Raw genomic sequence first — 13,617 nt, 5'->3', positions numbered from 1 at the left:
CTATGGTGTTTGGATATTTTTATGAGCAATACATAATTAAAGTAACTATGAATGTTTTAAAATAATAGCCCATTTTAAACGTCTAAAATCAGATATGCAGAATTGATGTATTTTATTTTTATTTAGATATTTTTATTATAATAGTCATCCATTTTGGGGGGAAAAATGGAAAATTAGATAAGGGAAAAAAACAATGTCAACTTTAACTCTCCCACCAGAAATAAGTTTTGAATCTTGGAATATTTTTTTTTAGACATTTGTGAGATTGTGTATATGCGTATATTTTATAAAAACAAGATTTTCTTATATACACTGTTTTATAATGTGTTTTCCACTTAAGATACCCAAGACATTTTTTCCTGTGGCATTAAACAATTTTACATCACCATTTTAATGGCTGCATACTTTTCCATTGCATGGGCATATCAGTTTAATTGGTTCCTTTTTTAGACATTTAAGTAGTTTTTACTTTTTAACTATTTGACAACTATGTCGTAGTAATCATCTGTAAACAAAAATATTTGCACTGGCATTCATGATTATTTGAATTGCTCTTTTTATTTTTTCACATTGAAATTTGTTTCTAAAATCTGCTTATAATGTAGCGTCCAGATTATTTTATCACAGAGACCATTGACTTCAAATGATAGTCCATATGCAAGTAGTTTAGGGAAAGAGGAATAGACAAATAGGAAAAAATGCAAGGACAAATATTTCTGAATGAAGTGGCTTCTTCCTACATGTGACTTTCCTTCTTTACCAGCCCTTTCTGCATCCTGAATATATTCATATTAAAAGGGCAAGGGAATATTATACAGTGATTTTTTTTAGTTCCGTTTTACTGTTTTTATTATATTTTTAAACTATTTAAATATATATGTTTTAAAATGTCAGTCTCCCACCATAAAAAGTAAGTTCTGTGACAGCAGTGATCTTGTTTTTTTTACCAGTCAACACTTGTGGCCTTGGTGTCTAGATTGGGGAAGGACACATAATGGGCCTATGGGAAATAGTCCTTCAGTGAAAAATAATCCCATAAAAAGATTAAAATTTCTTCTGATAACAAAGAGCTTATCCTTTTAGAAAAAACTCTATTATAAAAATTTTCAAAAGTATACAAAAATAGAATAGTATAACAGCTCCCCATCTCAGCAGATACAAGTTATTGTCACAGTTGTTTTTCTGTTTTCTTTCTGAGGTATGTTAAGGAAGAATACCAAATTTCTTGTCATTTTATCCCTGCATCAGTACCTCTCTTAAAAATATAAGTGTTCTTTACCTAATCACTATGCCATTATTATACCCTTTTAAATTAACAGTAAGTTCTCTGTATCATCTCGTATTCAGTACACTTTAACATTTCCCCAATTGTCTTGAAAATGTATTTTTAGACTTGATTTGTTGAAATCTCGATACATACAAGGTCCCTGCATTGTATTGATGGATACAGCTCTTAAGTCTCTCTTAATAGAGTAATACCCACTCCACCCTGCCTTTCCCCTCTACTTGTTGAAGAACCCCAATAATTTGTCATGTAAAAGTTCCACATTCTAGATTTATCTATTCTTTCATGAGGCCATTTACTTCATTTCTCTACCCCTCTATATTTCCCATAAACTGTAAGTTGGTCAAAGGCTTAGGTAGATTCAGGTTATATTTTCAAGAGGATACTACATAGCTGCACTGTGTAGGAGTCGCACTCTTGATATTTGAACTCATGATTAAAAAGAAAACGTGATTCCCAATGTGCAGCGTTTGAAGTGTACAGATTCTCCATAGTTCATGGAAAATTATTTTAAATGTTTTAAGAATAAGAGTAATGAGCAAAACTAGGCTGGAAGTCTGTTGTTATTGTTGCCCCTCAACCTCACCCTTGCCCTTTATTCTACTCACATGTTAGAAACATCTCACGTTAAACCTTGTTTTAGATCATTTGTGGAAGATGAATTACTATATGATCATCTTTCATCCATTGCTGACCACAAGAGGGCATCCACTGAACATTTTTAAAGAATAGTTTCATCTTGTCATCTTGTATATACAGTCATGCACACCCTAACAATGGGGATGCGGTCTGAAAAAATGCATCTTTAGGCGATTTTGTCATTGTGCAAACATCATAGAGTGTACTTACACAAACCTAGGTGTTATAGCCTATTGCTCCTAGGCCACAAGCCTATACAGCATGTTACCCTACAAATGATCACGAGCTTAAATCAAACATAAGAGAAAACGATGCAATCAAGAAATGCAGTAGACATGGGATATATGCGGCTACTGCTGGCATAACACAGCATACTGTTACAGCAAACTTTTTTTATAAATAGAAAGGGTACACTCTAAATTAACAAAATGTATATCATCAAGTATCATGTACTGTACATAGTTATACATGCTATACTTTTATATGTTTGGCAGTGCAGGTTTGTTTACACAGCATCACCACAAACGTGAGTAATGCATTGCATTAAAATGTTATGATGGCTATGATGTCACTAGGTAATAGGAATTTTCAACTCCATTATAATCTTATGAGATCACTGTCGTGTATGCAGTCCATCATTAACCAAAACATCATTATTTGGATGATTGTAAATGACCTAAAACTGAGGTCAGATTAGCCCACCCTTTGATTATAGTGGGGAGTTGTTAACTATAAAAATATATCAGTGTGTATATATTAAAGTGGCCTAAACTGTTTTCTAAAATCACCTGCATTGCTGTTTTCATGAAAAACAATGAATTTCAAGTATATAATGTATATATCCAAATAAAAGGTTGTTGGAACTTCATGCTGTCAAAGTATCATTCCAGAGACTATTTGCTAATTTTAAAGGGGAAAACCTACCTTTACAATGGACAAATCTGGCCATCACCACCACCTTAACCAAATGATCAAACAACATCACTAAACTGGGGCATTTTGAAATTTCATGCCTTCTGAAGTATGCAGGATTGCCTACAAAGTATCCTGTAGCAAAAAAAAAAAAAAAGAGCGAAAGTTGAATCTAAAGCTAACCAAACCCTTAGACCTTATTTCCAGTTTATAGGAAATATGCAGTGAGGGAAAACCAAATACAATAGTACCACAGACAAATCCAGAATGTGGTGTAGCTGACAAGGTAACTGATACAACTCTTCCTAAAAGTCAGTGTCATGGGAAAAAAGTCAAAGGAACCAGTCTAGATTAAGAGAGAGATAGCCAAATGCAGTTTCTGGAAAAACACATCAGGTGACTCCTAAAGGTATTCTAATGAAGATCAGGACACTACTAATAAAAAGGCATTTGAAGAGTTTGAAAAATCTTGTCGCATGAAATCTGAGCAGAAAGCAGTAATATAGAGAGAGAATATAATTTCTTGAAGTGTGCTTTTAAATAATGTATATGAAACATTACAGAATTTGATTATTTCATCTGTATACCTGAAAATTGATATTTTCAGGTTGTCCAAAAACTTTTTTTAAAATTTTATTGGGCAAAATGAGGAAGTGCTTTATATTTGGGCATATGTGGTAACTTTCATCCTAAACCAGAGGTTTTATTTCAGATGGACTTTTAATATCTCAGTAATAGAGTGCTTTCCCATCTTTTAGATAGAAATGGACCTATAACTGATTGTGGGGTGTTTTTAAGTGTGGATGAGGAAACTCATATTTTAAATGGGTACCAGCCTCATCCACTAATGACATAAATATATTCTCATCAACGGTGACAAAACATTTTGAGATTTTTATCTTTCATCATTGTAGACTGTATTGTAAAAATCATAGTGGAAATGATGAGAGAGATGAAGAAGATGAGGAACGAGAGAGTAAAAGCCGGGGAAAATTAGAAATTGATCAGCAACAACTAACTCAGCAGCAACTTAATGGAAACTAGGTATGAAAGTTAATTATATCGGATCTGTTGTCAGAATACAATACACATTGATAAAAACATGTTGAATTAATGGTGTGCAGTATGATTTTTTAATGCTATTGTGTTTAGTTAAGCATGTTACTAGAATACTGAGGATTGTGTAGGCTTGCAGTTTTTTAAACTAGCTGATTTTGTAACAATAAAAACAAGCTATCCAATTTATCAATAAATGTAGTTGTAATGTCAAATCAGTAAGATATTCTCGCTCCCCAATAACATTATATTTATTGTGTTCCCCTCAAGCATCATATTTTACATTTTTTTATCATCTTTTAAACAGGTTCATGGGACAGAGTTAGAAAACTGGGAATGAATAAGACATCCATAACTACTATTCTTTTTTCACTGTTTTCTAAACTCAAAAAGGGTTTGTAACTTTTTACTGCCCAACTCTTAGATCCTTCATTGAACTGCCTAAAAACGTCTTGTTTTATGAGCCTTCTTCACTAGATGGCAGAGTTTGACATGTTGATATTACGTAGCTGTAGTTTGCAGTTTCTGGGAAGCGATTGAAACACTATTAACCCTGTGTATAGTGTCAACAGTTAAAGCAGACATTGAAATGAAGTAAGCTATATTTCTGGACCGAACAAAGTTCTGCTGTTTAGAGTGTCTAAGTTTGCTTAGTGGATTCATACTCAAAGGAAAGTATAAGCAGATTTCACTTAACAGTGCAAACACGCCTCTGGTGGCAACATGTGGGAATTTGTGGAATTTTTTTTCACACGCAAGTAATGGAGGCTAGAAATGAAGAGAACTTTATTTTTCCCTTGGCTTTGACAGCAAATGCTTAAAATCTCTTCCAAGAAGTGTGCTAAGCTTTTCATTTGGTTCCTGTTAAAGTTGTTCTCACTGACCAGCATGGACTTGGGCAACTGGTGATTATAAGCTATGAGCTCCAGTGCTTATGCCAAAATTATCTTGACAGTAAACCTCTTTTCTTTTCATGTCATACAAAGAGCTTCTAGCAAAATGATTGGATCCTTTCGAGTTTAAACTAACATTTGGCGACAGCAAATTAAACCTCTTTAAGACTCACTAAGGACTTTAGCCACCATGTCTGAAACCTGTTCCTCTCAAGTGCCGTGTTGTGTGGAACACTTCTTATATTGGCCCAAAGTATGTAAGGAGGTCTCATGTGCTCTAGGAGTAAAAAAACAGTCTTCGCATAAAACAGTATTTATTTTTAATTTTGTGACCACTATTTTAGAAACTTTATTTAATGTTTTTAATGTTTCATTCAGTGCTTTGCTTATCTAGTAAATAGGCTTTTGTGCCCTACTTTTCCTCTGGTAGGGCTTGCTGTTGTACTATTGATCATCAGAATTGTTTCTCAAAGCCTAAGAACCCAGCATTTTAGAAAGGATTTTCACACTGGCATTTCTAGCTAGTGTTATTTTCTTCCACTTACTTGCTGAAGCACATTTATATATTTCTTCATGGCAAAACCAAAAAACTTTAGTTGTGGTCTGCCTAATATTACCATAGCACCTCATTTATCAAGGGTAGGGATTCTGATCATTGAATTATTAGTTAATTAAATTAAATCAGCAGGCAAATAATCATGTTAACTTGACTGCACATCAAGATATTCTACAGCTTATGGAAAAGCATTTTAAAAATGTAACAGGTGGAAAATTACACTGTGCTTAATGACTGATTTTTTTTTAACTGCTAGTCCCTTAAAGTCATATTTGTCAAGTGTGTATTCACACATTTACTTAAATCAAGGGACTCGATTGCTTTATTTTAATCATCTTTTATTATTTTTAGAAGGAAACTAGCTTTAGTAGTGAGTTGTCTTCCCTATATGTTTTTCTCTTCTTGCTCTAAATATGCCATTGGGTTTCTTTGTGTGTATGTGATGAATTTTCAAAATTCACCGTGACTTGAAGTGCAACGACAGATCTAGATGTTTGTTTACCAAGCTATGTGACTTTTCCCAAAGGATCTGTACTTTATTTCCTTACAACAGCTTGAAACCCGTTATTTTAAATCTTTGAATCACTGTGTCTAGATCATTTTTACATTGTGTGCCATTGATTTACCCGTGGAACTATAGAGCACCTTCATTTTTGGACAACTACTGTAATGATGTTTTTAGGAAAAATAGAAGGTGCCAGGGGTAATAATGGCCAGTCAATAATCACATAATGGACTTCAAATACTATAGCTGTCAGTTGATGGATTTGTTATGTAATAAAGTGTATGATTTTTGTATGGGTTTCTTCAACCCTTTCTGCCACTAGCAACCAGAATAGCACTTTTACCTTTTGGTTGGCTAGGTAAGTGGCTGGCTACCTATTTTTCTCACTGTGGTGTGATTGGCTAAATAGTCTTTCATTAAAAATTAAAATGTAAATTGAAGTCACATGAAAAATCATGTTTGGTTGTAAACCGCCGATATTTTGTTTTTCTATCTATGTTTTCGTCACATGCTGAGTAAAAGTGCCTTACAATGTAAAAATTGTACAGTACTTATGTTCTCAAGTAGCATCATCATCTTCTGGGTAGTAATTACATTGTGGTATGAATATTTAGAAAAATGGACCTCAGCAGTGTATTTACTGTTCATCTCTTAAGTCCTTAACTGTAGTTTTAATAAGCATGACATTATTTGATAAGTATATAACATTTACATCATTTCAAAAAATACTGCCATGACTGTCTTTTATGCATATTTTAGCTTGAAATTTTGAAGCATCTTTACTGTTTTCCTTTTTTCTTTTTTCCTTTTTTCTTTCGTTTTTGTTATTGATATTAAACAGTGTAATCATTGCAAGCGTATATTGAAGATTATTCTGGAGCATTTATTGCCTTACCAGAAATGTTAGTAAGAAATGTTCTTTAGAGTAGAAAGATAGACTTGAGTTTCTATACTTTAATAAGAGCTCTTTGTTCCTAGGGGGAGGGGGGAGGGGGAAGTGAATTTTACTTTCATCTCGATTTATTAAAAACCCACAACCGAAATACATTTTATTTCAAAAATCAACAATTTTAGAATTTCAGATAGTACTTGCTCAGGAGTACACGATACTCAAGATATCAAGAGAATGACAAGATATGTAGATCTACTGTTGAATCAGAATCTATGTACTTGAACAAATGTGTGAATCTTAAATATCTCAAAGCAAAAGAAAAATGTTCTAGAATGTTGTTGCTTTTTTAAAAAGCGCTGAAGTTTGACCAAGCTCTACAGTTTTGTTCTAACAGACATTTAGGTTAATTGTAAAGATAAGGAATGCATTATGAGTCAAAATCAAACATTCCTCTCATGTTATGTATATTTTGTTCCTGTTATATTGGCTTTATTTTCAAAATTGTAGTTTGTAGTATTAGTTTCCTTTTATTGGTATTCTTGCATATACTATTCATTCAATAAATGAGTTATGACTTTCATGTTTGTATGTATGTCTTTTTTGTAAAAGGGTATAATGAAGCTTATTTGTAACAGCATAGTATTGTGTTCCTTTTAGTCTTGTTTTATTTCAAGGTAAAATGCCTAGTTTGCTTAATAACGTGTTAAACAAGTAGGAGAGACAAAATGTGAATTCGAGTTTAGTTCAGTTTCACAACATAAAAGGTTTTATCATGGAGCGAAACAGCGGTCTTTTCAAGTACAGTAGAACTGCATTACATCTTGGTTCTCTTATTATTACATGATTTAGATACCTATGGCCTAAATCGCATTCTCTGGAACCTATATAAAGGTAATTTTGAAGATAAACCAAAAGTGATTAGTAATAAGGGTACAGGATTGATATCTTTGTCATAAGAGGATTCTAGCTTATAGATTTAAATTTATTTTCCTTACCATGGACAGCTTAATTCTAGTACCGTGCTCATATATTGAGGTGCTCATATCCAGGGCAGAAATCAAAGTTTTAATTAGTGGAATATGCTCATTCCATACACATAATTCCTAACCTACTTTCCTACTCAAGAGGGAAAAAAATCAAGCAACAGGTTCTGATAATGCTGGAACTATAGGATGGTGTGTTTTACTGCATATCTTACCTACTAGTGCTCGGGGTGGGGTGGGATGGGGGTGTGTGTGTAATATCCATTACTTCATTTCATTTTAATTGCCACCACAAAAATATGGAGAGAAGGGAGTTATGTGGGGGATTTTTAGCTAATTGAACTATTGACAGCTGGGCTTTTTTGTTTTGTTCTGTTTTGTTTTGTTTTGTTTTGTTTTTCAGCTGCAGTCATCAGCAGTTGCTGAAGTCATGTTAAAGCATAAACCTGGTAGAATTTCCTGAAAAAATTATATGGCCAGCAAATGGCCGGTCTATCTTTTTAAGGGAAAACCCCAATCCCTCTTAAATTTATATATTACTGTCCTCAATTTTGGGGATACAGTGCTGCTTCGTATATCAAGGAATGTTACATAATTTTGCCTTGTTCAGATAATGAGATAACTACATTAAGAAAGTAAGGCAAAAATTTATCCTCGATTTTTATTCAGAAGATGAAAACTATAAAACACTAGTTACTAAGAAAGTTAATGATCGCATATTAGCAGCCCATCGCCTTAACCACTGAGCCACCTCATCCCACAATGATATAGCATTTTAAAGTGTTACACTGCAGCAGACATATTCTCTATATGGTTAGTGTACTGCATTCAGTCAGTCAGACCTGGATTCTTGTCAAAAGATAGGAGATCCATAAACATCCAAATTATACCTTTGTCTGTACCACTCTGTGGCTATAAATGTGATTTTGTGTTGGAGGTAGGAGCAGTGGCAAGGAGATAGGGAAGATGCAGCTGAGCAAAGAGCTAAATAGTTCTGCTATGTGAATGATAATAGTCTAATAAACAGACACAAAAACAATACTGTTTGAAGGAGCAACTTTTAAAATTGGACCTGAGAGCATATATTCAAGGGAGTGTTAAGAGCAGGGAGATGAAAATAAACTGTAGTTTAATATGGATACTGGAATTAGAGCTGTTGAGTTTTTATAAAGTGATTTGTCCAGAAGGGTAAGTTTTACTGTTTTTGAGTATTTTTAAAATCAGCTATTACCTGCCTTCCTACTTATTTATAAAACTCATAAATAGCCATAAAAAGAAATGAATTGTGCTGATACCTGCTACAACCTTAGAAACTATGCTAAGAAGCCAGTCACAAAGGGTCACATAATTGTCTGATTCCATTTATATGAAATGTCCAGAAGAGGCAAGTCCATAGTGATAGAGTGCAGATTAATGGCTGTCAGGGGCTGCGGAGAGCGGGGCATAAGAAGTGACTGTTAACAGGTATGGGGTTTCTTTTTTGGGGTGATGAAAACATCTGGAATTAGATAGTGGTGATAGTTATACAACTTTGTGAATATACTAAAAGCCACAAATTATACACTTTAAAGGGTGAATTTTATGTTATGTGAATTTTACCTCAGTTTTTAAAAAGTAATATGTTTATTATACAAAATTAAAGATACATAAAGCAAAATGTGAAAATTTCCTCCTCCACCACAAGCCTACTCCCCAGTATTTGATGAGTATCCTTCTAAATGCTTGTGTACATATATAATGTAAACACTTTTTTTAGCATAAATAGGATCATGTTTTACCTACAGTCCTGCACCTTGTCTTTTTCACTTGAACAGCACTATAAGGTGTCAGTACAACTAGATTTCTCACATTCTGTGTAGCAGCTCCATGGTATTGCAGCATATGGATGAACTGGAATTGTTCTATCCAATCTCACATAGATCTCCATGTCCTTAAGTAATTTCTTAGGCTTAATTTCCAGAAGTGGAACTGCTAAGTAAAGGGTATGTACATTTAAAGTATTGATTAAAATCACCATCCAAAAAATGCGTACCAATTTAAAAGTCTGTCTCTAGAGATTAAGCTTCCCTGCTGCCCCACTCCAAAGGAGTGCTTTTTCATGGAAAGAGGTATGGTACCTTTTTAAAAAACAAAACAAAGCAAAAAGACACTCTATAAAAAATTCTATGAGGTTTTGATTTTGTTATAAAGGCCATATAGACTATATCTCAAAGTGGAATGTGAGTTATCTTTGAGAAACAACACTGTATCCCATGTTTGAAAAGTTTAAGTCAAAAGGTCTTGTTTCGTATGTATTATTAATAGTATTAAGTGGTGAATCATCTCCCTTCTGCTTTCTGAAAGGTAACAGATACCTTATAGCTGTTCATGGATGCCAGATGGATCTGCTTCTCTGTGTGTCCAGGGTCATATGTTGCTTGGTTTAGTGCACTTGAAGGAGTTGTATACTGTTTGTTGAAAAATTCCTATGACTTTTATCTGTCATCATGGTTCCTACTTCCCAAATCATGACTGTCTAACAGCTGGTCAGTTATATGAAAATTAGAGAAAACCATTTAAACATTTTACTTTTCAACCTGTTGTTTTGTCCTAGTATGAATAAAATCGAACTCTAACCAGAAAATTTGACTTGATGTACGTTTCATGCTTTTAGGTCATTTAATTATTTTTTTTAGCTCTTAAATGATTTTTTGTTGTTGTTGTTGTTTAAGGATTTCAAGCAACAATTAATTGCATGTCTGAAAATAAATTGCCAGTAAAAGTAACACAAATATTTAGTTATGCTGGTCAGTCAACCTGAAAGTTTCTAAATAAAGAATAAATTGAATGTAGTCAAGGATGAATTGATGCCACATGAGAATTAGTTTTTTTCTAATTATCAAAATCACATTTTGTGCTAATTAGGTATTTATAACAGTAGCCAAACAACTATTTTATTTGAAAAAGATTTATTGGACATATACTATTATACAAAAATAATTTTTAATGTTTTACCAATAACTCAACCTTTAATCATGTTTCCTTTCACTCTTTTTTTATATTTATGAAATAATTAAGTCTTTAAGAAGGGGCAACACAACACGATGACTACATTAGAGAGTTCTTTCTGTAACTTCAAACTGCACCCATCATGGAGTGTGCTGGTGTTTTTATTTCAGAGGCTAGCCAGACAATTTCACACAAAGGTTTATTTTCAAACGTTCCTGATCCTTAAGCCCAATAGGCTTATGTTCTATATTTAGTATTGATTTAGTATTACCAGGAAGCGGTAATTCTTTGGACCCTGGTTGTCATTTGTTCTCAGAGAGCAAGCACAAAAGATAAGTGATTTCTTGAAAGTTTGTAGATCAGAGAACTAGAATTTTGGCATTGTCCTCAAATACAAATCTTTCTGGACCTCCCTTAGAATAGTTGTTCTTAAGCATCTCAACCTATCCCATGTGCCCAAACAGCTTAGGGGGCTATTCAGTATGCTGGGTGTGGGGGCAAGGGCACAGGGAGAGGGGTTAAAGAAAACATATGTTGCTTAGGAAAAGGGTTTTTTTCCCTTGGGAAGACGCATGGTAGGAGAGAAGATTTAAGCAAACTTTATAGCATTTAATAACTGGTGTCACACCATTCCATGAATCTTGGAAATGCAGCCAACTGTCCACTTCCTAGAAAGATTGACACAAAACCTGAGACATTCACCTCTTATCCTTTTTTCCTTTGATCTTCCCTCTTCTCCATCTAAACTCTGTTATCTTAATTTCTATTATCTGTACCACCTCTTCAAGACCATTCATTTCCTGACTCTTCTCACCCTGATGTAAGTATCCCATGGTGTTCTGGTCTTTGCCATCTTGTATTTTTCTCACTTGTCACCACTACTCAAGCATGAGTTTCAAGCTAAATTATCCTGACTTGAATTTTATCTATTTGTAATGACACCATCAGTCAATAGGGCAACAATTTGTCTGCTTTGATATCCACATCTACTTGCTTAAGTTCCTCAATCTATCACTCTGTCTTTTGGATCCATACTCTCTATTTTTACTGCTAATAAACTAATTTGGATTCTACTGTTTGTTTTTCTTTTTAATTGTTTGCCCAGATTCCTAACCTCTCCTTCCACTTGGTGCTCATGTTCATCAGACTCTTAGTTCCTTCGTTTTCTTTATTGGGCAGTCATTGGCCTCCTTAACTACTCAATTTGTATAAGACGGTTAATCACCTTCATTACTTCTTAACTGGCCTCAGCTCCCCACTTTTCTTAATTTTCTTCCACCCATTTACCTCCCCTGTGCCTAGAGTTCATCCCACCCTTACATCTAGGGAAGATGACTTGCTAGAAGAAAACACAACAATGCAGACCGACACCACCACAAATATTGGTGTTTAGTCTCAAGTTCTCCACGTCAGTCTTCATCTTTTTTTCCTTAATTGCCCTTCCCATTATACTTAGTAACTATTAACAAACATAAGCATATGGACTCTAGATTTCATTGGCCTTTCTTCAGATTCCATGTAACCTTGATTAACTTACTGGATCTCTGTCCACTTCTGTTATCTTTAAAATGCAGGCTAAAATAGTACTCCATGCATAGACTTGTGAGGATTAAGAGAGGGAACACAGATTTAAGATTCTCCCATCCCCTGATACACTTTCCCTTGTTCCTGTGTTCCCCTCTAGTCTTAACCTATTTCTCTCCTCCTCATATAATTGTCTTAAAAGTCAAGTCAAATGAACAGGACAAACTCTAGAGTCTCATGGACATGGACAATAGACTAGTGGTTACCAGAGGGTAGTGGGAAGAGGGGAGAAGGGAGGTAGACGGGGTAAAGGGGGTCAAATATGTGGTGACAGAAAGAAATCTAACTGTGGGAGGTGAACACAGAGTGTAAATATATATATATATGCCTTACTGTTACACTCTGTGTAAATATATATATATATGCCTTACTGTTAAAGTGTACAGCTGAAACATTGGATTTCGTTAACCAATGTCACCATAAAAAATAAATTTAAAAAAATGTCAAGTCCCCACTTGATGTCCCCACTTCTTTATTTTCATTAACCATTCCTCAGCTCTCACTGCTCTCACTTCTGTCTACACCTCTCCACTTCTCAACTACACTAAAACCCGTCCAGCAAAGTACATAGGTAACTGTTGCTAAAGCCAAAATGTGCTTTTCAGTTCTTCCTTGACTTCTTGACTCTAATGCCCCTGACAGTTCAAGCAGGCATCACTTGGTCCTCTGCTAATCTGCTTTTGCAAATGACCCAAGAATAAAAATAACACATCAGATAACAGGAGCAAGATTGAAAATTCCTTCTATTGGCTGGGACTCTACATGGACTATGTACCTACTCCCTACCCACTAGGAGAGATTTAATAGAGATCTATGCAAAATCTGGTCTTTCTTTGGGAAAAGAAAGACCATCAGATATAAGGGTCGGGTGAACTGTAGGCACCAGGGAGGTAAAAGGGTGGAAGGGAAAGAGAGTAACAAGTTGAGGCCAGTGGTATCAAGAGGTAATGGAGCTGATTAACCAACCAACTTGTTTGTGAAAAATATCACATGGTAAAGGGAACTCAAAACTTGAAGTACATCTGAAAGCAAAATGCATTTATGTACATAAATATATACATATAATTCCTGTTTCGTAGAAAAAATAAAACTTAAGGCATAAGCCTACTTATAAAACCTATGAAAATCACCAGAAGTGTGACGGTGAGACCAAAAGCTGGGGAATTTTAGTCAAAATCTCAAGCCCCATATCTAGATGGAGTCAGGCAGCAGAGAGCTGGAAAATAGCCACATGGTAGCATTGTGAGGTGGATAAACTAGGTCTTTATGGTCTGAAAGTCCTCCATTTGATTCCTAGTTTTGCCACACTAGTAAACATTAACTC

At 34.5% G+C, this 13,617-nt stretch overlaps 1 protein-coding gene across 3 annotated transcripts in view; it reads left to right on the top strand.

Moving 5' to 3' along the window:
- The window catches only part of PHF6 (PHD finger protein 6), a 42,418-nt gene extending 35,100 nt beyond the window's left edge, over positions 1-7,318 (top strand). For 2 of the 3 annotated variants that reach the window (XM_039875198.1, XM_039875200.1), the window contains exons 10-11: positions 3,751-3,880; positions 4,200-7,318. In XM_039875198.1, the coding sequence (XP_039731132.1) occupies positions 3,751-3,880 (130 nt within the window). In that variant the 3' untranslated portion in view covers positions 4,200-7,318. The remainder of the gene's footprint in view (positions 1-3,750; positions 3,881-4,199) is intronic. The other variant, XM_039875199.1, reaches the window with a different exon arrangement.
- The last annotated feature ends 6,299 nt before the right edge of the window (positions 7,319-13,617 follow it).

The sequence above is a fragment of the Pteropus medius genome, unplaced genomic scaffold, assembly GCF_902729225.1.
Source record: "Pteropus medius unplaced genomic scaffold, Ma_sr-lr_union100, whole genome shotgun sequence".
Lineage (NCBI taxonomy): Eukaryota > Metazoa > Chordata > Mammalia > Chiroptera > Pteropodidae > Pteropus > Pteropus medius.
Note: the sequence above shows the minus strand (reverse complement) of the source record. Positions and strands in the feature narration are given on the sequence as shown.